We start from the raw sequence: 23666 nt of genomic DNA on the forward strand, positions 1-23666 counted from the left end.
TTAATTAACCCGCCTCTGCTCTCAGTGGAGACACACATCTTTCAGCAGGGGATTCCGGCCTGGCATGCGTAAATCATGGAGCTCTAACAAAGCCTGTGTGGTGATTGTGTTTTTGATGTTATGGGCGGATCTGCGCGCGTCCGTGCCTCCAGGGTCACACCTTCTCCAGCCAGCTGTGCGTGAGCATAATGACTCTCTCCTGCCTTCTGGCCGCACTGCGAGCTTAAGGGAGGAGGGGGGACTAGACAGCGATGACAATTTAAACAGCCTGAAACACTGGGGACTTGACAGCGTGTTTTAATAAATAGAGGGTTCCTCCACTGGGCATGCGCCATCTGATGTGAGAGAAGGGCTGCGCTTGGTGTGAATAACAGGCGTTTTTTTCACTCACTCAAAATTTCTGTGTTTTTCTTGATTTAAGCAGCGCAGAGATTTTCCTCCTTCCATTGAGCGCGCTGGGGATGCGCCCCTTTCAGTGGCGCATGAATGACAGGTGAAGGTGTGTGAGCTGAGACAAAGACCTGCTGTTTGTGTGTGTGTGTGTGTGCGTGTGTCGTTAAACGCAGAGAGGGGAGCGTGCTGAGTGTGAAGGAGGTGAGTCTGTAGGCAGCGCCGAGTCTCCATCAGGAGCTGTTGGACCTGGACTGGCGCTGTCCTCTCAGCACCACCACTGCAGTCACCTTGCTGTGAAAGTCACAAACTGATCAATTGCCGCAACCTGGTGAGTCCAATGAGCTGGATTTATTCTACAGGCGACAGGGAATCTGCCAGCGTTTGTCCTCTTTATCTCGACATCTTGGATTTACCGACGATGTGACGTCCATTCTTAATGTGATGCCATTGGCTGCGATCATTTTGGATTTCGTTTCTATACCTTCCAGCGGTCTGGCAGCTGTCAGCGTTTATGGCAGAAAGCAGCGGGGTTTAGAGGGGGATGTAGTGTGTCAAACAAACAGCCCTGATTCCTTTCACTGTTACGGCGAGAAACGTAGGCTGCTCAGAGCGCTGCTGTCCTTATATAATTGTTTCCGTCAGTCTTACCACTTGTGTGCATGGTCCGCGCGGTGCGCCTAGACTTACCTTTGCGATGAAGGGAACTTATTGGAGAAATGCCTAGGGGACGCGATGGGCCTGAGCGACGACAAGGATCGCATTGTGATAAACGTGGGAGGGATCAGACATCAGACATACCGCAGCACCCTGCGCACTCTACCTGGCACACGTTTATCCTGGCTGGCCGAGCCTGACGCACCCAACCACTTTGACTATGATGCCAAGATCGAAGAATTTTTCTTCGACCGCCACCCTGGCGTTTTTGCACATATCCTTAATTACTACAGGACAGGTAAACTGCACTGCCCGGCTGATGTCTGTGGACCGCTGTATGAGGAGGAGCTGGCCTTCTGGGGCATTGATGAGACAGACGTGGAGCCGTGCTGCTGGATGACCTATCGCCAGCACCGGGAGGCAGAGGAGGCCCTTGATAGTTTCGGCGGGGGGGGCCTGTTAGACCTGGGGAACGATGATGCGGAGCCGGAGCTGGAGCATGCTGAGGATGATGTGGATGAAATGACAAGGAGGCTGGCACAGGGAGACACCCCAGATACGAGGAGCGGGAGCCTGTGGAGCCGGTGGCAGAAGCGTGTTTGGGCTCTGTTTGAGGACCCATACTCCTCTAAATATGCAAGGGTGAGTGCTTTTTAAGATATTTTGCTTAAGATGTGGAGATGTCTGGTTGATTTGAAAGTTGCATGACCATTTCTCTGAAGCTGAGGCATAGATTGATGGGTCTGGAAGGCTTTCCATGACCTTGAAATTGCACTCCCAGGGGTCTCCAAAGCAGGTCGATATAGGAGCACAAGTAAGGAGGAGGGAGGATGAGGAGGAGGAGGAGGAGTGTGATGGACCAGTGTAAAAAAACATTTACATGCAAATCGTCACTTCATCCTCTATCCTGCAGGAGCAGATAAAAGAAACCAATTCTGACTTTCCACAGGTCTTGGATTGTTTTCTCCATGACTAAGAGCTCCCTGGCTCTTTGGTTAAATAGGTCAGTTAACCACCAACATTTTCACGGCAGACCTCCAAAAAACAGGTTGCTGTTTAGAAGTGACATTTTTGGGCTTTGCTGTGGGCACGTTTCCATCTGGCTGTGATGCCTCTCATTGGTGACAATGACACCTTTAGATTTTTTCTGTGTTTTGGCCCCTGTGCAGACCACTGTGCTGCATGCTGCTTTAACAGCTGTAGCAGTCTGATTGGTGTAATTAGTTATCAGCCCCCGTCCAGCAAGAATAAACTGTATTGACATGTTCTCACTCTTACAGCAGGCATTAGGAAAGCAAAGTAGCCGTTCTCTCTCTCTCTCTCTCTCTCTCTCTCTCTCACACACACACACACACAAATGTCACCATCTTCATGCAGGTGAAAACTCAGATGTGTCCCACTATTAACAATAAGCAGAACGAGGATTGACTGACTGGCAAGAAGATTAATTACTAGTGAGCCTCAGAGTTAATTACAGACTCTATTCTCAGTGGATATCAGTGGAAAACCCTGTTACTGCATATCACTGTAGGCCTGTGGTTTGCCAGCAAAAATGACAATTAGCCAATAAGAAGCAAACAGTCTTCGCCTGTCACCCTCCCTCCAGGCCATTCTGTCCCGAACTGTCACGAAGACACATAATTTAAGAGGCGGGCTGATAAGATGCAAGGTTTGTTTAACAGTTTGACGGGTGGGATGTTCACAGGGGCCGAGCGAGTCTGGATGTCAGGAGGCATCTCTCGCTAAAAGTAGCTTATATGAATGAGGCTTTATCGCACTTGAGTGTGTTTGGTTGTGATAATGAGTTTCATTTTTTTAAGGCTTCAAATGCAGATTACTTTTATTATGTTATTTATTTTCTGTGCTAAAATTCAGACAGACTTAGTGAGTCAGCAGGGGACGGTGATGGTTCCAAGCTGTGTTATCAGTTGAGGTCATTCTTTGCAGTGTGTGAACTGGATGGTAAGATGTACTTATTATTTTGTACCATACATACTGTAGAGGAGCTACATGCTCATAATAACACCTCAAAAAAGCTCTCTTTTATATATCATCTGTGATTGCCCACATACTGTTGCATGTTTTTTTCACAGTTTGTATGCCTTAGTGTGAGCCATACATAAAATCACACCTGCTCAGCCTCAGTGTTTGACTTCTAAGATTTATATGGAGATGTTGTCTGTGACAGAAGTCAGTGTTCTGGACACCCCTTCCCCAGATCCTCAGAATTATTTGGACGGGAAGCAGAGATTCATAAGCAGCAGTGATTTCCTCAGCACAATGCAATGAATCGCCTGTGATGAGATGTTACAATGAAGGTCTGTTTTCCGTCTTATGACACGCTGTGACACGCTGTGAATAGACTGACAGGGACACAGTGGAATACACTGGAGACTTCATGCTCAGACCTGCCCATTTCCAACTGTCATCTTCATTACTCCTCCCTGCTGCTTAAAAATGCTGTGCATTAGATTGAGTGGTGCTACAGAACCTCTCTTAGACATCTTCATGCTTGGACAAACTGCTATTGATCCAACTTTTGCAATTCAAAGGATGATTAAGTATCTATCCACTCTTCCTGTCTGCTTCACTATTCTCCATCTCTCATCCACTGATTCCCATTGAAGAGATGGCCATTTTTCCCATAGAGTAAAGAGTATGAGTAATAACACACACTGTAAACTGGTGCAGCATGATCAGAGGACGATAACACGAGGACAGGGCTGCAATCAATACCGGTAGGGAGAATACTGTATATGATACACCCATGTAGTATTCCTCAGAAATATCAGAACCTAAATGTGATGAAATGTGATCATCAAATCAATACATAATGAAGGCTAAAGGACTCTCTTGCCATTAAGGGGAATACAGGTTTCTGATAAAAGTGTGTCCGCGGCTAAGCAAGCCTCTCAGCTCACTGTTATTCCCAGGAGCTGATCATCTGGACAGTATGACCTTGTGGAGGAAAGACCTACTGTGGTGATGGTGCTGAAGGAAAGAACCCCAGCTAAATTTAGTCAAGTAGGGTGGAGTGGGGTGGTGGTGTGGTGGGGAAGTGGGCGGGTGACACTAATGTCCCATTTGCTGCTGCTGCTCTCTTTATAATTCTGCCTGTTGCATATCCTTGAAAATGCTATGACCTTGAGATACAGCAAAGGGGAGAGAAGCATTGATTGTCCTCTTTACACTGACACTTCTGAGAAATGATGCAGTGAGAAGAGAAATGAGGCAGGGGTGTCAGTGCCACTGTCACTGTCAAACTTGCTGCCATTGTCTGAAATAATAGATTGGATTGCATTGTGTCACTAAGAATGGCTGCTAGGCTGTCGAGCTTGATTACACCGAATGTATTACTGTGCTCATTCTCCTCTCTGTCCTTCTCCTCTCTCTTCTCCAACTGTCTGCACCATGTTTTTTTCCTGCTCAGTGGGTGGCTCTGGCCTCGCTCTTCTTTATTCTGGTGTCCATCACCACCTTCTGTCTGGAGACCCACGAGGCCTTCAACCCCATTATCAACCGCACAGAGACGGAGCTGGTGGACAATGTGACAGTGGAGAGCATCTACCAGGAGACCGAGACGGCGGCCTACCTCACCTACATTGAAGGCGTTTGTGTGGTGTGGTTCACTTTTGAATTTCTAATGCGAATAACTTTCTGTCCAAATAAGTTTGACTTCATTCGGAACGCCCTGAACATCATCGACTTTGTGGCCATCCTGCCCTTCTACCTGGAGGTTGGTCTTAGCGGCCTCTCCTCTAAGGCAGCTAAGGATGTGCTAGGATTCCTGAGGGTGGTTCGCTTTGTGCGAATCCTTCGTATCTTCAAGCTGACACGTCACTTTGTGGGGCTGAGGGTCCTGGGCCACACGCTGAGGGCCAGCACCAACGAGTTCCTGCTCCTCATCATTTTCCTCGCTCTTGGTGTCCTCATCTTTGCTACTATGATCTACTACGCTGAACGGATTGGCGCTAACCCCAACGACCCCCGTGCCAGTGAGCACACGCACTTCAAGAACATCCCAATTGGATTCTGGTGGGCTGTGGTGACCATGACAACCCTCGGCTATGGAGACATGTACCCTCAGACGACCTCTGGTATGCTGGTCGGAGCCCTGTGTGCCCTGGCAGGTGTGCTGACCATCGCAATGCCCGTCCCTGTGATTGTCAACAACTTTGGAATGTATTACTCGCTGGCCATGGCAAAACAGAAACTACCAAAGAAAAAAAACAGGCATAAACCTCGGGCACCCCAACCTGGTTCTCCTAACTACTGTAAGTCAAGCATCAGCTCCCAGCACCAGAGCCCCATCGCCCATGACGACGTTTTCGAGATAAAATTTCAAGGTGAGGAGCAAAGGTGACATGCACTCTAATGTGTTGTTGTCTCATTACTTCTATTCAGCAGTCTATTCCCACACTTCAATCAGCTGATGATTCAGGCACGAGATTAAAAAAAAAGAGTTTCCCACTGAAAACAATCAATAAAACATGTAATGAAAAGCATTTCTGAGCCAGGATTGGAGAATAGAGAGATTTAAACGGGCTGTGAGTAATCTTCCTATTGATTTTGCACTTGTTATTGCAAGGATTTGCTCAGACTAACAGAGCATATGCATGTGATGTTGTGGAGATGCTGGAGTCACTAAATGCCCTTCTGGAGGAAAGATATATTGACCTTTGTAACTGTGCGCAAAAACACATAAAACATCAGAGCAAGAAAAACATTAGATAGCAGCTTTCCAGCCAGTGTTATTGTTAACACATATATTGCTGGTATATGACACCAAATTTGCTTTGTTTTCTTTTAAGATTCCAAGCTAAACGGCGAGGCGGCTAACGCAGCTCTGGCCAACGAAGACTGCCCTCATATAGACCAGGCCATATCTCCAGAGGAAATATTCAGCCCCAGTGAGAGAGAGCGGCCCTGCTTCCTGGTCACCACTGCTGAACGCCCTAACCACACAGGGGGCAGAGTGAGGAGGGGTACGTACAGTAACAGCCAATCACAGGCCCCCCTGAGACACTGACACCCTGTAGACTGTTAGACAGGACACGCTCCCATCTTTTGCCTCTTTACTGAGTGTTACATCTCAGTTTTTCACAGGCACACACAGACACACTCACACAACAACAGCAAACCTCTTATTACACACACAGTTTGACAGCAGCTGCTTTGTCTCAATCATCCTGCTGGGTATTGTATATATTCCAACTAACAGAAACATAGGCCAAGCACAATCCACATCTACATAATATATTTTTTGATACCATGCATAATGTAATACCCCTATTTATTTACCAGTAAGAAAGCTATTTTCGAGATTTATATGATTTTAGAATGTGTTGTCTTACATGCCTAAGAAAGTATTTATGTGCTACGCGTGTACCATGTATGTATATGTGTTCTAATGATAACTACCATGCGGGATCCTGACTTATGAGTACATTGCTCTTGACCATAATGGTGCATGAATTGTCTTGCTGATGGGTGCTATCAGTATGGTGAAGGAGCACAACACAAATGGAGGAAGGCTAATGTTACATATTGTTGTTAATACCAGCCAAAATAATGGGATTTAGCCCTCTTTAAATTTATTTAATATGAATACTCTGAACATTCCTGTGAGAAAGTCTTGAGCTGCGTGCTGTAAACACCACACAGCACGAAATTCTACCTGTAGCTGCGAATACATTCCCTGCCTGAGGTGCCTACCTTTCTGAGTCTTTTTACGGTGTTATACTCCAAACCATTCCAGTACCACCCGGTGCATGCTGTTGTACTCCTGATGCACTCAATGCATGGAGATTAATAATCTGTCTCAAGTCTGTGTTGACCTGTTTCTTTGGAGACAAAAACAAGAAAGCAACAGGTGTAGTATTATTACCAGTGAGGAACACCAAAAAAAAAAAAAAAACCTTTTGTCGTGGATTCAGTGCTGCAGTGTGTACTCAGAACGTTCTCTGTTTTTCAACTGAAGGTTATGAAAAGCCTTGGAGCCTTAACAGCATGTCTGGCATGAGCGGGGATGCCTCTGGAGTGTCCTCAGTGTCCGCCCTGCCCTGCAGCCCACCCTGTCTAATGCAGCACTCACATTCTCCCATCCCATCCATTATGTAGCATGGTTGAGTAGCAGACACAATGCCATTGGAAGGCCAGTCCACACTCCTCCTTCTTATCTATCCTGTCAGATTTTGCTTTTACACTTGCCTTCACACCTGCCTTTTTATTTCCTCCATTTTTATTTCTTTACTTTTCTGGACAATTGTATCTTAACTGTGCTTATACTCAAGCTTCCCAAGTGTTCTCCTTGGGTGTGTCATCATATCCTAGACTAGAAAACATTGGCACATGCCACTCTGCATGGGTCACCTCAGTTGCAGACAAAGCACTGTTGTACTTCTACCACAGGCTAACCCCACTCTTTTTTTCCCTGTGTTACATCATTGCCTGTTGCTCTGTTGCTTTTGATCTCTCATTCTCTTTCTGCCAATAACTTTGATCTCATTTGCTTTTTACAATTCTGTGAAAGAAATTTTCATAAGATGTAACCCCTGCTAGTGGTATGCTGGACATTAAAAATACATGGCTTTCTAACATATCCAAAAGCTGTTAAGGGAACTCCTCTCAAGTGCTTTGTACGTTGCAAAGTAGAGACGTTACTATTCTGAAAGTGCAATCCAGACAAGACTCAATGTTACCTGAGTGGCCATTATAAAATATTTGAACATGATGTTCATGATGTCCGATGCAATATGGAGATGATGACAATTCCTATGACACCAGTGATGAAAACATCTAATGTCAACAGAACTAAAAACTGTTTGTTCATTTGCATGAACTGCATGAGAAATTATGTTCAACAAGAAGTTAACTGTATCACAGTACGTGTAAGAACAAATATTTTTCTTTCAAAAGCTTCTAAAGCTTTGTCATTTTTATGCATTTTGAGACAGCTTTACAAGAGACTCAGTCATAGCAGAGATTTTTATGTAGCTGCCATACTTTGCCTTTCCCCAAACTCTTACATTTATCTTCGTGTATTTATTTGACTGGGGTCTCCAACTAAAATAGTGTGATTTAACTTGAAATTAACTTGTTATCAAGCCAACTAATGCTGTTATGAGCATAAATAGTTTTTATACTGGAGTTTTTAAACAACTTATGATCGCCGTGCTGCTAAATTAAGGTGGGACTCATGAATTATAAAAGGTGCCTTCGTACCTGGTGAGGCAAAGTAAACGTGAGTAACAATTTGACTTAAGTGCTCCCAGTGTAGCATCATTACACTTCATACCAAGCTCATAACAGTGTAACAAAAGCTTTATTTTATAAAGGTGCACCTATCTTTTGCACCACCCTCACAAATAATGCCCTCTTGGTTATTGTTGTTACATCGCTAGGATTTAGGGGGACACATAGCACCAAGCATTAAAAAAATACTAATATTAAATAGTCCCCATCTTTTGTAAAATAAAGCACAAAATATTCTAAAAAGGGACCAGGCAACTTTACAGAGCCAAATTATAATACGTTTATTATCGACCAGAGATGTCACAATGACTCCTGCAGTATGTGTGTCTATTGATTTTAAACATCAATACTGTCACTGTTACATGTATTGACACTGTCCCAATAATAATTATGCACAAGTTTTTCAGGGCACTTTAACAAACTTTATGTTGACCAATCAGAGATGTTCATTTCTATAGATGAAGATATAGTCTCGTAATTATAGCAACTCAATTAAGTTTTGTTTTTATTCTAAACGAGAAAACAGTTCTACATTTCCAGTCATGTCTCTTGTGGTAATTAATGGACGTTCTATATTTAAAAAAAAAAGAAAAAGAAATAAGAAAAAGAAAAAAACCTTGTGAAGATTTGATGTGAAGAGATGCAGGTGAATTATATGCTCATGCAATTCACGTTGGGGGAGAAAAAAAAAACTACAACATACCGTAGTATGGGATGTGGGCCTACTTGGGGAAAGGTAAATGCATGTATTTTACAGTTATGCAACAGAAAAGTATTCAAATAAAATATGTAAATATAAGTCCTTGCATGAAATAAATTTTATACACAATGAGCGTTTAGACTCCGTTTTTATTCAACAGCACATGCATACATACATCTTTCCTTTCCCACTAGCTTATGGCTAGTGTTTTCCAACGGCTGTTTGACCCTCTATCTATCCCTGTCCGGGTCAAAGAGACCATTAAAAAAACCTAAATAACAAAAACAAGGTGACTGTGAGAGCATGACGCAAAGTATACAAACGCATGACAATGACTGAACTACTGTACATCAACCTCTGTAAAACGCAGCATGACTGGGCATGTTTATTAACCGACTCAGAGTCCAACACCTCTGCACACACAGACAGTACATTGGCCTGACTAAGCATGGGAAATACATGGTAAACCCACCGCTTACCATGAGGAACTAACGGAGCACATTTTCTTTACTATCCAAACTAGTGTCATTCCACCTCTCCCCTCGCACCGCAGAGGTTTCCATCACCGCCATCATTTCCAACATTATACATACTTTGTGTAATAATTTATTTTTGCTATTGTTTTTTTTTATATGTTTATAGAGACCCAACGACAGCACCGGAGCAGACAACCAACAGAATCAGTTTGTGTTATGAACCATGGTGTACCAACCACTATGTGTATGACCCATAATGGCCCATCACCCACCTGATAGTGCTGTAGCATTGTTGTGTGTATTACTTAGTATTTTTAAATGGGTGTGACAGTGACAACCTGTACATCAAACTCAGCATAGATGTAGCACTGAGGAAAGTTTTGTTGTCAAGCCTTATGTAGCTCAGTATCTGTGACTGGTTACTGTGTTGTAATTTGTGTGCCTATTTTCAGTGTGTGCCAGTGCTGTAAATACGCTTTTTTGTGTGCTGAAGTTGTGTGTACCAATGTTTTTCAGTGATCATCAAATATCTGTGTGCTTCTTCTGTTGAAAGCAAAAAAAAAAATGTTGCTCCGATTTTAATCACACCCACTCCTTACTTCAAAAACCTGCCACTTGTCGTGTCAGCCAGACTAAACAGTTGAAAACGGATCGTTAACTTTGCACTGTCATGGTCACATTTTTGTAGACTTTTTGCACTGTTTTGCACCAGTGAACTTTTAATATTCCTTTGATGTTTTTAGGCATCAACGAGATAACATCCACAAAAAAAGGGGAAAAAACTGTCATGCTGTCAAACAACACCACTCTTACCTTGTATTAATGAGGCATTAAAATGGCAAGCTGTGCTGTTAAGAACCAGGAAAAGTTGTTATATCTAGAAAGGAGCAACAGATACTCAACAGTAATGAATGCAGTTTTAAAAAAGCACTCATTCCACAGCTCAGACATTGATAATTATTCTATAGTACTGTATTAATATTACTTTAATTGACAATCATGTAGAATTGGATTGTTCCTCCTTTTTCACACATGCAAATTGGTATATTAGTAAGTAATACTAATCAATGCCAAACCATTATCCTCATCATACTGGACAAGTGCCTATGTTATGCAAATTCTTCTTACCATTCAGGAATATAGCATATCCAACGTGCTTATTTTTAAATTAGCCATCAGCAACTAAAAACAACCATCATTTCAATACTCGAATGCACACAGACACACAGAACGTGGACTCCAGTACGGATCAGTTTCTAAAGGCCAGCAATGAGCACACTTAAACAAAAAAAAAAAACATTACAGATCTGTTGTTTGCGTGGAAAAGTTAGTGAGAAGGGACCAACTTTTTATCAAACAACTGCAACACACTGCCAACAACTTGGTGAGATATGCGTGCAGTGTGCTTGTCATTGTCTGACATGGAATTACAACCAAAAAAAACATAAATACATCGTGAAACATCGTGAAACAGAATCAATAACACAACTAAGAGGCAACTACTGTGTGCCGTTTTAGTGAAACTTCGGAGTGTGTGTTTTGAACACCGTGTATTTTGTGGTTAGTTATCTCAATGAGGTGTTCGGTGATCGTTTTGATTGGTTTGTTGTTTAGGGCTTTTTTTGTGCTTTTTTTGACGATTTCAGAGTTCAGAGTTGTACAATAAATAGTGATAAATAAACAAAAAACACAGAAACGAGTGTTGATTTATTTTTTTTAAACCAATTGAAAATCTTTTTAATTTAACTTTTATTAACACATACCTTGCATTGTTTTCAATACCTAAATTGCATAAAACACGGTCATAAAATAAAAAGGTTTTACATAAAAAGCTAAATATGCTGACATGAGTTCTACCATTGCCTTTGACCATGACACTGCAGCAGACCCCAGGTGCTGCACTGCGGATGTCCACAGCTTATAAATATGTAGGTTGGGTCAAATGCAGTGGAAGAATGTCATCCACTATGGATTAATTAAGTATGAAAGTGCAAATAGGATATGACACAGCCTGACAAGACTATAAATAAGTGATGGACAGCTGAAAATGAAAACAAATATTGTCCTGTGTGTTCTGTATTTTTCTGTGTGTCCTGCATGTGTGGTAAATCACAAGATGCCTGAACAACTGCAACATGAAGTATAAGGTGCAGAGATTCACTGTTTCCTGACAGGATTACAGCAATAAAACCAGTGACATGGGAAGATGGAGCTCTAGGACCAGTCTAGCCCATCCCTCACATACTTCATTCAGGGAGACAAACATGGCAGGTGGACCAGCAGCCACAGGCACGGCCACATCCTGCAAAGCCATTCCCACCATTATGTCCATCAAACTGACAGGCTGGACAGAGAAATGATGGCTTCTGCCACATGATACATAACTCAGCCTGTGTGCAACCACACAAGACTATTTATGGCATTGGCAGTTTAAAGTGTGACCTGTGCAAGTAGCTCAAGTAGCCTTTAAAAAAAAGTGAAAGTTTTAGTCAAGGGTACTTCATGATCACACAAAGGCGACAAACAGAAATGTGTTAGCTCCCCAGATCATTCTGCTTTTATAGTCTCTGATTGTCATGCAGAAGAAATGCTTCCACATTATTCAAGCGGAGTCAGTGCAAGAATTTGTTTCGAGTCAGTCACCGCAGCACACACTGCCAAGGAGTGTCCAGCTCCGCAGCCAATGAGAAAAGGTCTTAGACCAGAAATGAGCTGTGGATGAAAGACATCGGCCAGTGAACCATCTCCACACATTCCATGTTCATTCCAGCCCCATGAGAGCAGAAAATCCCCTGAAAAAAAGGAGAGGGTCCATGGGTCAGTTAGTGAAGCTGACAGGAAACAAACTGGGCAAATGTAGGCTTAGATTACCAATCTGGACAAAAAAAACATGAAAAACATGAAGAGATCACACACGCACATGCAGGCTTCTCTGTTCCCTGCACTGACACTTGGCCAGCAATACAGACTCCCTGCTCTTCACAGCTGGTGAGCTTGTTGGTGGGTGTGGTCAGGTCTGCATCACCGAGGAGACACGTGCCATGGCAACACAGTTACCTAATAGGTTCCATTGCCATGGCAACAGAAGCGAGCTTGCTTTCTCAAGGGTAACACATCTTCAAGCTTTCCCCCCTCGTTCTGCAGTTGTGTGCCTTTCATGCCATCTTTTTATTTGTGTCATCGAGGGGCTTCTTTGTCTTTGTGTGTCTCTGAAAATCCACAGCCTCTAAGATTTGGATTCACCAGTGGGCACATATGCTTTCACCAGTTAACAGACCAAGATATCATGCCGGCAGCTTATGTCAACATGACATTCTGCCAGACACGGCTTATGCATTAAAAACACACATGTAAAGTAGCTCTGCCTTTGTAATAATGCATGCATTTATAAACTGACATGATTAAGCCTGTTCTGTAGCCACCATTTATTTGCGAATTTGAATGTGCTAAAATGTTCACTAGGGGAAAAAAAGCCTTATTTTGGTGCCGTGCTTAATTCATGGACTCGCTGACTGGAGTACAGCACATCAGTGTTTCCATGGCAACAAAGTGCCTGCACAATATTCTGCACAACAAAATGATAGAAAAGAAAATCAAGAAACTCAAGCCAGAAGCCATTTCCTTGTAAACAAAAACTGGTAATTTGTTTTTTTTTATATTTAACAGGTTACACTCTAACACTGTGCCTCATTCTACAGGTACAAACAGGATCTAAACTGGTGTCTGTGCTGCTGCATATTCACATAAACAAAAATCTTTCCTCAGATTGGCTGAGCTGTGCCCCCAGAGTCACTGGCCTCTCTCCCACCTCCAACCACCGATAATGAATTTCAAACACGTGGAGCCCTTTCTCAGGTGAAAATGGGCAAAGGCTGAGCAGGCAACAGATATCATAGGCAGCATGCAATGCTCTTCGTTCCTTTCCGCCTGACCTACTTCAGCACCAGAAATAGCAGCACTCAGGTCTCTGCTTCCAATCCTGTTTTGCTATTTCATTGCTCCTGCCACCACGCTCGAGACCGGAGGAGGGAATCAGGGGAGCACAGCAGAGGAGCGAGGTACCGGCGGTTTACACAAGATCTCCTTTTTTTTTTTGCTTTCTCATCCCATGGGTGAACTTTTGTAAAAGTAAGGAGCAATGCTTTGGGAGAACTATGATGGTCAGTCAATATCATTTCCTAACTACAATGCATATGCTCATCCTGACAAGTGGTCAGAATATGACAAGTGGATGGCTCATAAAAACACCAGCGATGTTAAATATTTTCTCTAATGGAACCTTGTGTTTCTTTTTCAGGCTGAAGTCTTATTATATAATATATATATTTATGTTGATGTAAAAATAACACTGGTTATTAAGTGTTGTACAAAAATTGCATGTTAGATAAAACAAGATACTTTTGCTTTTTTTGTTTGTATCTCTAATGAGGAATTACTCAGATAAAGCTGTCTCTGTTTCAGGGATGTGTGTGCTGGTTCTATGCTCACTTCTTCTGTGGTCTGCACTTCAAACAATCTGAATGGAAAAACATGCCTGTAAATGTGTGTGTGGTTAAATCAGCTCCTTTGCAGGCCTGTTGGAGTAATTGCTTCTGTCAATGATATCCATCTATCCACGCTGTAATTACATCCTGATGCAAAGGCCACAGAGCAATGAGCTGACCTCAGAAATCCTCCTGCAGCATTACCAGGATTAATTTTTCACACCGACATTTGACTGTAATATATTAGACTGTTCCCTTACTGATACTTCAGCACAGAGAACAGGATGTTCAGTTTATCCTCACCTATGTGCATGCCCTGTACTTAGCTATGAGCCAGGAAAAAATCAGAGATGATGCCTCTAGTTTCACCCACAAGCACTTATGGAAAGCAGTAAGATCAAAATATATGTTTTAAGTGTGTTTTTATGTAACACTAACAGAAAAAAGGGATAAAATAAAATGCACTTACCTACAATAGCGAGGTTATGTTCTGATCCACAAGAAATCTGTAGAGAAAAAGGTGTTCAGAAAGATAATTTTATTGTTTAAACATAAGTATTGTAATGCTAGCATGGATATTAAGAAACACTGTGACAAAACCTCCTCAAAAATTAAAATTACTTGTTTTCAAAGATAACACCACCCACATTTTATTCAGCAGTGCCAAATCTGATAACCATTACTTCATCATTAAATACATTAGACACAACACAATGAAAAGCAGAATCTAGCCAAGAGGCCAACTCATTCATAAAAGCTGTAACCCGCTGCTGAGCTAATGCACCTGTTTCACCCCTGCCTTCACTGACCACAACATTTTACTTTTAATGGCGTTCTTTCCTTTTTTTGTTCCTGCCTCATTGCTGTGACAGGAACTGCAGGGACACACTTACGGCAAATGCTAATTAAATACTCTCTAGAGATTGCTATAGCTTTCAGATACAATTTGTCCTTTCTACTACAGGCTGTGCAGCTTTTATTGAGACAATGTTTGTGATAAAGCATACACTTGTGGGTATCCATGAATAGAAACAGATCTCTTAATATCTGAAATACAGAAGGGCTGTAAGTTTATTCTTTCAAAAATTAAATGTCACTGTTTACTAAATATTTCCCCAACTAGGCAGGAGGGAGAGATTCATAGCCCACTCAGCAAATTCATCTTTCTTTGTGCTTTACACACACACACACACACACACACAGGATGACTTCACTTTGACATACGCCAATGCTGCTGCAATGATCTGCACACAATGGAATGATCAAGCACTTGCCCGTCCATGACATCCACCTTATTGGCAGCAATTTTCTGCCATACAGTTTCCATCCAGACTGCAGGTCAACGGCTGCAGCTATTTGGTGCTCATGCATAATTGCCCATATGGGAGCAGAGACCTCTGCCTTTTTTTAAATGTATGTGGTTTTCTCTACTGGGCGATAATGGCAGTGTGTGCACTCTGCACGCTACATATAGTGATGTAAATCATTTAAAAGCTGCTCTTCAGGGGCCCCTGTTTCACCTTACACTGAACTATGTTCAGCTATCTATGAGTGTCTGCTGCCTCCTGCTGGACTGACACAAGCCTGACATTCACAATAATAAGTATAAATAGAGCTCAAGTCTAACATTTGATGAAAGCCTGTGGAGAGCTGTTTGACCCACTGAACACTGTCAATTAAAATAGCATCTGATACATTGATTCAAAACAAAAGCAATTTACAACAAACAAATCACAGTGTTGATGTGCAGAATTTAAATTTTGGCAGGTGACTGCAAACAGCTTGGATTTGAGGAAAGTGGCGACACAGAAAGCCTGAAAGATTCGATGACTATTTTATATCATAGAGGGCAAGGTTTTGCTGCATAACTATGTAACCAACCGTGGCTGACAAGACTAAATTTAAAGGTGTACAAAAGCCCTAAGTTCACTACTTCAGTACCAAACACTAACTGACCTGTGTTGCTCTACAGAGAGCTTTAACCTCTGCAGGTTGACGAACCTCCCGACAGCCACGTTCTGCTACAGGGCCAGCTGACTGCTTCTCTGAGTCCTGAGTGGACGATGCTGGTTGGCCCAGCTGTCCATAATCACCTCTGCCCCAGGTGAACACTCTGCCACTCTCTGAGACAGAAAATGATCATGTTCATATATGTCCAGTAAATCCTGTTAAGAGCAGTGAGCAGCAACAAAACATTAGTACCTGTCTGAGCAACGATGTGTGTCCAGCCACTCCACACATTTATGACCTTCTCTCCATCAAGCAAAGAGTGCCTCATAAGAGTGGGTGAAGACAGGAAAGGCTCTGTGGTGGTCAGCTGGCCATGCTTGTTGCTTCCCCACAGAAACAAATCACCGTCTCCTGCACACATGACAGGAGCAACATTACTCTTCATCCAACAGAGGCAGCAGCAGAAAGGCACAACCGTAATTGAGAGGCACTGGTCAACTAATTACTGGACAGATGGGAAGCCAGACTTGACATATGAACATGAGGTGAAAAACAACTCAGTACTACAGCCTGCAAAAGCAGATGTGAACAGGGTAAGAATGTGAATAAACAATAATCCCCAGCAGGCACACTCTTGTCTATATATTTTGTCAAAGATCTCTTACAGTATGAACAAATGCAACTGATTGTAAACAAGGCAGAACAATAAGCGGAACATGAATGACAAACAAGAGATGAAAGCCAATGTGTTGGGTGGAGGTCCTCAGTGTTTATGAGGCAACAGGTCTATCATTTATATTTATCATTCTGGGCAGTTTGGAAGTGACGTCCTACCTGTGAGGCACACACAGTGAGCTGAGCCTGCTGTAACCAGGTGTGATTTGCTCTGATCCATACCTGCAAATGGACACAGATATCCGTTGTATCTATAAATCAGCAGCAGTAAAGTTAAAATAAATAAACCAAGGCCTAAAAGGCTTATCACAGTTTACCGTACCTGGTACCAGACTGGGTACCTTAGAGTTGAGGTATGCTGGGACAGGGTGCGGGCTGAGTGCTCTCTTAGCATGACTGAAAAGACCAGTGCCCCACTGATAAACACAGCCTGAGTCTGAAAGACATACAGAAAATCAGGATTAATAACTTGACCTCTAATTTTAAATCACACTGTGTGAAGACATTTTGAGGTGCTACCTTACCAGTAACAGCAAGCGAGTGTCTAAGTCCTGCTGCTACACTCACTACTGGCTCCTTCAAACTCTGAAAACAAACAGCACAATGACATTTGTTTTATTTAAACTCACCAGTGGTGTAAGTGTGGTTTGAAGAAGTTATGATCACTCACGGATTATACACAAAGCATCAAAAACTGTCAAGACTGAATTAATTGCATGTTAGCTGCGTTTCTATCATGCTCTTACCTTGACAACCAGTAGATCTGCTGAGTGAGGGACTGTCTGTCCAACACCCAGTTGTCCAAATGCATTAGAGCCACATGCCAATATCTGACCACAGTCTCTCAGTGTGACATAGACAGAAAAGAACTTTGTTCAGGTTTCATTTATCATTTCCATTTTTAGGATTAAGATTAACTTCATTAATCCCTCTAGGGGAATTGGACTGTTGTAGTAGCATATATACTAAAAAGTGACAATAACATCACGCTTTGATATCACACAACATGCTTTGCTTAAGTATTTTAAATAAAGCCTGTAGACTTACAGAGAATGTGGGAAAAAAGAAAATAAACAAGACATCGGTCTCACTGAGACTTACCAGTGAGAAGAAGAGTGAAATCCCATCCACAGGCCAGGTTTGTGATTTTATGATTCAAGATGAGGCAGGGCTGAAAGGTTAAGATGTCAGCATTGTGGCCTAGTCCCAGCTGGCCTCTGTTATTTTGTCCACACACAAACACCTCTCCACTCTCTGTCCAACACAAAATAGTCTTATTTTAACAAACAAAACAAACCATAACGCATGGTATCAACACAGACATCCATCCACTGATTTGTCCAGGAGGAGGCGCCACACAACCGCTGAAAGGACTGTTCACAACTCTGCACACATTTTATCAAGCAAATGTTCTGAGGCGTGTATTTAAGAGAGAACTGATTCAGCTGAACGTAATCTACCAGTGACAAGTACGGAGTGTCCCCCGCCGCCGGTAACAGTCCGGACGGCCTTGTTTTGAAGAGCAGCACTGTCAGAGAGCTGCGGCACAGCCTGATCCTCCACATGTCCCTGCCCGAGCTGCCCGTAACTGTTGGCTCCCTGAATGAAACGACACAAAACACTAATTACAGTAGTGTACAGTACAGACGAACGACAGGTAAAGTCCAGGTAACCGTGAACCAGATACTGACTTGTTTTTACTGCACTTCCAGAACTAGTTAGTTAGTTCGCTACTTAAGCTAACGTTAGCTACATTGCTACATTGCTGAGTTGTCACTTTGCTCGTTGTGATTATTTGGGACAAATACACTCCACGGCCTCACATATATATATATATAACTTTAAAAATTTAACAATGATAATGACAAACTTACCCAAGAGTGTAAACAAATGTCTAGACGTGAGCGTGTTTCCATGGAGCACGTAGAGAGTAGAACAGAAAGTCTGTACGACAGTGTCGTAAAGCAGACAGTACCACCCATATGTCATCTGTCAGTGCGGACTCCTATCCAAACTCTTTCAAATATACTGTGAACTTCTTTTAATATAAATTAAACAAAACAACTTTACAGCTTCTAAATTGGCCAGTATGTGAATCATTATTGTGTTTTTATTCATTTACACCACATTAGCTTTAGCTTGATTTGTCTATTGTTGATATGATTCACCAAAGTAATGTATTACTATTGTTTCAATGAGTTTATTTGATTAGTTTTCTCATTAAAATGTATATAGTTTATGTCCTTTATATATCACTGATTAAATCACTTGAATCTGAGCTGTCATTATTCAGACCATTTAGTGCATTATTTTCAGATTCCAGTTTCCATAACCAAATCTATGCAATGAATACAACAAACTAAAATTTGTAAGACACTATGAAGACACAATGGTTTGGTTTTTATTTATTTTCTTAGTTTGATACATAGCCTACTGCTAATATCTATGTTTCTTTACAGTAGAAAAATAATGTTTTGATTTCAGGAGTGCTACAATTATATTCACTTCAAAAGGAGGTATTTAAAATCATCACGGTAAAATAAAACTGCGCACATGGGCCAAATCTGTCTGGATTAATCATGAAAGCATTACACTAGTGAGTTAAAGTTTTCACTTTCATAATTCTTACATAACAGCACACAAAAAAGGAACATGATACATACACCAAAAGAATACAAAGTACATTACACACATCACTCATGTGAGTTATATTATATGAGAAGAAAAAGAAGAATGAAATGAATTACAAAAAAATCACACGATCATGTACAACAGCAGAATTAACAATAGGACAACGAAACCACGGTAACAGCTGAGGATGATTTTGAAATGAAAGAACATCAGATGAGAAGCACAGTGGCAGCAGCACCGTGCCTTAGATAGAGCAGGTCTTTGGATTTGGAATTTACTAATAATAGTTGTTAAAGGACCACCTAATGGACCAGTAAATAGTCTAAACCAAATAACATGCAATGGAGACAACAAAGCATTTTGCAGAGCGCATTCATTGTACTGATAAGGGTTTGATACACAAGCAATATTTCTAGAGCAGAGCTGAGGGAAGCGCAGCGAGTGTAGATTGTCAACTGTAGGTGTGAAACTTGAATTGTGGACAATCAGACACCGAGCTGCTTGTTCAGCCGGCTCAGAGCGTCGCCAACGATGTCAAGCTCGTGTCGAAGCTCCTCCACCACGCTGTTGATGCTGAGAGTGTCTTTAAGCACATCCACGCTCTGGGTGTAGGGGTTGTATCGGACTGTGAAGGGACGCTTGATGGTCTTGGCAAACTCCCTGAAAAGCACACAATATCAACACTTAGTAATGTGTGCTGGAAATGTAAGGATATTTTTTTGACTGTAAGGTTGCTGAGCAATTAAACACACCTCATCTTAACTTTGGCCTCCTCAAAGCTGTCTGACACAAAATAAACATCCTGGAATGTTGTGATGATGCATTCTTGCTTGGATGTAACTTTTGGATCAAAAGGCATTATCCTTGCATCACCAGAGAGAGCATGCTGTAAGACAAAAACACAACACAACGATTATAAACAAAATAAATATTCAGTTATATAACAGATAAAATATAATCAGTTTTTTTCTCCTGTGTGATTGCAAGACATCAGAAGATTATGTGACAAAATGTCTTTACCTTAAGCTCACTGATAGATGACAGAAGTCCGGCTCCATAAGCTCGCAGCTGCCCCTCTTGTTTGCATAGGCCAAACTCCACCGTGAAGAAGTAGCACTATAACACAAGAGAGCAAAGATTTTTAAATATGAAATATATCTTTGTCACATGGGATTACATTTGCCTGTTAGTAGTCACACTCACTGTGGCCAGTTTCTGAACTGAGTCATCAGAGGCCCCGAGTGAGGCGAGGCCAATCTCCTGAGAAAACTGTGCGAAGCTGGGCTCTGCTAGCAGCGGGACGTGACCCAGTAGCTCATGGCACGTGTCCCTTGATAATGAAAGATAAGATCATGTTAAGACCAGCAGCTCCATCTTAACTCAAGCATATTCTCATATATATTACTCACGGCTCTGGGGTGTATAAAGGGTCGGAGCTGTGCCGCACATACTGGGTACAGTGGAAAACCCGGAAGGCTAAACCAGCAAGAAAGTCACGCGGGGAGAGGTAACCTGCCACAGGCCTGATGGTAAATCCAGTACGCTCTGAAAAGACATAACACACATATGAGTGATCACATCTATTTAAGATAATATAAGAGTTAAGAGAATTGAAACCTACCCCTGAGGAAGCGTGAGACATCTTCCAGCTGAGGGATGTTGTCCTCCCGACATTCACAGTATTTAGACAGCAGTGGCAGGTTCTTCAAGTATTCCCGACAGGCGTGGGTGGGGTACAGCTTGTTGAGCTCCCTGTACACAACACCCCAAGTCTTCACCTCCTCCTCTGTGAACTCAATATGAGGAACAGGATCCCCGCTGAAACAAGGCAGAAATAAAGTATCAAATACAAATGTTTTAAAATGGATATTTAAACAAGCACTAACTCACTGTTTGTAGGCCATGGCAAGATCAGCAAAGTACTTTCGCCTTTTCCGATAAACATTGTCCTTGAAACCCTGAGGAAGAAACATATGTTAATATAACAATGCCTCATAGTAAAGGAGTTGTTCAAACTCACAATAGTTGGCTTATACTGTACCGGATGATCTGCATCCAGCTCGGATCCGTACATCAGGACCCTGTTAGCACACTTGTCCAAGTCAGAAATTTTCTTTGGGAACCATGGTACGTTGTACATCTCTGGCAGGAGGACAAACACATGTTTATTCTCTGCTTCATGTGATATTTGTTCCCTTTCTTGGTCTTTTTATTCAGTGCATTCTCACCTTCCTCGTGTATGCAGGAGTTATCTGGAGGCTCCATGTCCACCACGTTCACATGCTTCCGCAGCAGGTGGATGATTTCATTCAGCTGTTCGTGGTTGCTGTCACAGTCCACAAAAATTTCAAACTCAGAGTTGCGTCTTTTGGATTTTCTGGACTCTATGTGGACAAGATTGACGTGGTTTTCCTGCAAGAAAAAGCAAATTAATAAGTTAAGGAAATCATAATAATAATTCAAATAAATCCATTAGTAGATGGGAACAGGAAGCAGTTTGATGAGCATACCTGGAAGAGTTTGAGTGCCTTTACGAGTCCTCCTACTTCATTCTTGAGAGAAAAGATGATCGTTGCTCTTCCTTTCTCTAATGTGTTCTTCTTTTCAGTGTTTTCTTCGATTTTTGTGAAAGTTGATTTGTTTATCTGAAAAATAGTTATAAACCTATAGATTTATATGTGTCTAATGACAAAATCAAGCACCTCAGCAGTGGAGATATTCAACTTTTGTCAGCTGGTTCCAACGTGAAACTTAGTTAGAGCAATTTTTAATCTCCCATGAACCACTAATCTGCCTGGAAATCCAACATTTTATATTATGAATATACATCACATATAAAAATAATGAGCATGTGCCACAGAAAACAGAGTCACCTTGGCGCCATAATTTGCAAAATATTTCTATGGTATGGGTCATTTATATTTAGAGAGACGAGCAATACAATACAAGCACTGCAAATGCAGTAGATACACGGACAGAAAGAGCAGAGATTAGTGACCGCAGCCCTCTTCTCCATTTCAGCACCGCGGACAGCGCTCTCACGTTGATGGGTGGATGCGTGCACAAGGACAAAACGAATATAATCCTCCCTGAGTGTTAGAAGCAGCACAACAAACCTGCCAATAGCACAGAAAACTACTGACTGCAGCGGTTTCTCCTCTGCAGAAAACATGAAGCTAAAATTTGATCTCGAAATAGAACATCTTTACAGAAACGGATATTTGTATATGAGTAAAGAATCCGTTAAATTCTGTCACTTCATACCATGTTTGGCGCTTCCAGCATCGTGTAGACAGCTCGAAAGACCAGTTTTCGGCGAACCCGTGTCGGTAATATCCCTGAAAGCATTAGTGCATGGAGACTGGATCAGAACGCTCCCTGGGGTCAACTCTTTGCGTCTCGGTTTAACGAAGATGAACTTGTCTCTGTCTCAAAGAATCGCCTTACAGCAATCTTATTTAGAGAGCAGGAAAGCCTATTATTAGCTGCCTGCACGCTGAAATCTCCACCACACATTACAGGCAGCCTTTAATCAATAGCACGCAATGTTACAGGCTGTCACAAATATATTTATATATAATATGTGGCCGGTGGGTTTATTTTTTCTTTTGCAAAAATGATTAAAGTTATTCTAATCACATTTTGTCCTTTAATTTAATTTAAATTTTAAGCATAAGCTCTTATAAAAGCGCTTTAAAATCTGTTAAATGCGCTCAAATAAGTTCTTATTTTTCATTTTGAGATTTAAGTTCTTATTGTTGCACACTGTTTTGTCAGTCCTAAAATCAAAACGCAGTGCATGCCCTGAGCCAGCAACTTCACAAAGTCTTTTGTCACGCTCTGCGTGCGCCTTCATCCATGTGCGTAATGGAGACCCCTGGAACCGCAGGTCTCATCTGTCGTTTTTTAATCCTCATAATCGATAAAAGGTATAGACACATGTTGGACAATAAACCGTCTTTTTTATTATTAGATGAAATTCAGATGTATTGTTCTTTAACCCTCTTAACCCTTTGACGTAAATTACAGTGTAACAAAACGGCTTAAATTAATCTGCGCTGACGACAAAGTGAAGGCTTATTGGTTAAGATGACCCCGACCAATCTCCCCAACACTGTCAAAAAAGTGCTCTTAAGTTATCACACGCAAGAAAACGTCTTCATCCACCTGGTCTATAGCCGCTCAGACGTTCTTCTAGCCCAGATGTTGCAGCAGGACTCCGAGCAGTATCAAAGTATTAAAAACTACATTTGTTCCTCGTTCCGTCCTGAATTCTTACCTCATTGTTCAGCAGCTTTTCCTCGAAGCCAATGTTCATGGAGTCAAACGATCTTCCCCTGCGTGGTCCCTCGATTTTGTTTGAGTACATGTTAAAGTGCTGCAGCAATTTTCTTACTCTTGTTTAATTCGTCTTGTGCAGCTGCGTTATCTAAACAACGTGCTGTTTGT

The 23666-nt window shown here is 42.0% G+C and overlaps 3 protein-coding genes across 6 annotated transcripts; 1 reads left to right on the top strand and 2 right to left on the bottom strand.

The window, feature by feature from the left end:
• Positions 1–576: 576 nt before the first annotated feature.
• On the top strand, positions 577–10928 carry kcnc1b (potassium voltage-gated channel, Shaw-related subfamily, member 1b). Of its 3 annotated transcripts, none has more exons than XM_028430018.1 (4): positions 577–1689; positions 4478–5393; positions 5859–6032; positions 9644–10928. In XM_028430018.1, exons 1-4 carry the CDS (start codon positions 1126–1128, stop codon positions 9751–9753), a joined length of 1764 nt encoding a protein of 587 aa, XP_028285819.1. In that variant the 5' UTR covers positions 577–1125; the 3' UTR covers positions 9754–10928. The 3 variants fall into 3 exon arrangements, with proteins under 3 accessions (XP_028285819.1, XP_028285818.1, XP_028285820.1); XM_028430017.1 differs by lacking the exon at positions 9644–10928 and adding an exon at positions 7028–9026; XM_028430019.1 differs by lacking the exons at positions 5859–6032; positions 9644–10928 and adding an exon at positions 7003–9026 and having other exon boundaries at positions 4478–5371.
• sergef (secretion regulating guanine nucleotide exchange factor) lies at positions 6797–18554 on the bottom strand. 2 transcript variants are annotated; one of them, XM_028430037.1, is made up of 11 exons: positions 18461–18554; positions 18047–18185; positions 17688–17840; positions 17333–17427; positions 17111–17171; positions 16909–17022; positions 16746–16808; positions 16164–16322; positions 15918–16084; positions 14431–14467; positions 6797–6890 (listed from the first exon to the last, which is right to left on the bottom strand). In XM_028430037.1, exons 1-11 carry the CDS (start codon positions 18500–18502, stop codon positions 6856–6858), a joined length of 1065 nt encoding a protein of 354 aa, XP_028285838.1. In that variant the 5' UTR covers positions 18503–18554; the 3' UTR covers positions 6797–6855. The 2 variants fall into 2 exon arrangements, with proteins under 2 accessions (XP_028285838.1, XP_028285837.1); XM_028430036.1 differs by lacking the exon at positions 6797–6890 and adding an exon at positions 11168–12269.
• A 929-nt stretch (positions 18555–19483) lies between these two features.
• On the bottom strand, positions 19484–23666 carry tph1a (tryptophan hydroxylase 1 (tryptophan 5-monooxygenase) a). Its single transcript, XM_028430030.1, has 11 exons — positions 23497–23666; positions 21728–21862; positions 21446–21629; positions 21259–21359; positions 21108–21175; positions 20839–21035; positions 20627–20762; positions 20421–20547; positions 20238–20333; positions 19970–20103; positions 19484–19877 (listed from the first exon to the last, which is right to left on the bottom strand). Exons 1-11 carry the CDS (start codon positions 23584–23586, stop codon positions 19703–19705), a joined length of 1443 nt encoding a protein of 480 aa, XP_028285831.1. The 5' UTR covers positions 23587–23666; the 3' UTR covers positions 19484–19702.

Source organism: Parambassis ranga, chromosome 19 (genome assembly GCF_900634625.1).
Source record: "Parambassis ranga chromosome 19, fParRan2.1, whole genome shotgun sequence".
Lineage (NCBI taxonomy): Eukaryota > Metazoa > Chordata > Actinopteri > Ambassidae > Parambassis > Parambassis ranga.

Bases quoted from the DNA above. Each gene is read 5' to 3' on its own strand.
- kcnc1b (XM_028430017.1), top strand. From the start codon at position 1,126: ATGGGCCTGAGCGACGACAAGGATCGCATTGTGATAAACGTGGGAGGG. The intron at 1,690-4,477 runs GTGAGTGCTTTT...TTTCCTGCTCAG, and splicing joins ACTCCTCTAAATATGCAAGG to TGGGTGGCTCTGGCCTCGCT. The intron at 5,394-5,858 runs GTGAGGAGCAAA...TTTTCTTTTAAG, and splicing joins TTTCGAGATAAAATTTCAAG to ATTCCAAGCTAAACGGCGAG.
- sergef (XM_028430036.1), bottom strand. From the start codon at position 18,502: ATGGAAACACGCTCACGTCTAGACATTTGTTTACACTCTTGG. The intron at 17,023-17,110 runs GTAAGGTAGCAC...TATGTCTTTCAG, and splicing joins ACACTCGCTTGCTGTTACTG to ACTCAGGCTGTGTTTATCAG. The intron at 16,323-16,745 runs GTAGGACGTCAC...TCATGTGTGCAG, and splicing joins TCACTGTGTGTGCCTCACAG to GAGACGGTGATTTGTTTCTG.
- tph1a (XM_028430030.1), bottom strand. From the start codon at position 23,586: ATGTACTCAAACAAAATCGAGGGACCACGCAGGGGAAGATCGTTTGAC. The intron at 21,176-21,258 runs GTACAGTATAAG...TTTCTTCCTCAG, and splicing joins AGCTGGATGCAGATCATCCG to GGTTTCAAGGACAATGTTTA. The intron at 20,104-20,237 runs GTAAAGACATTT...TTTGTCTTACAG, and splicing joins CATCTATCAGTGAGCTTAAG to CATGCTCTCTCTGGTGATGC.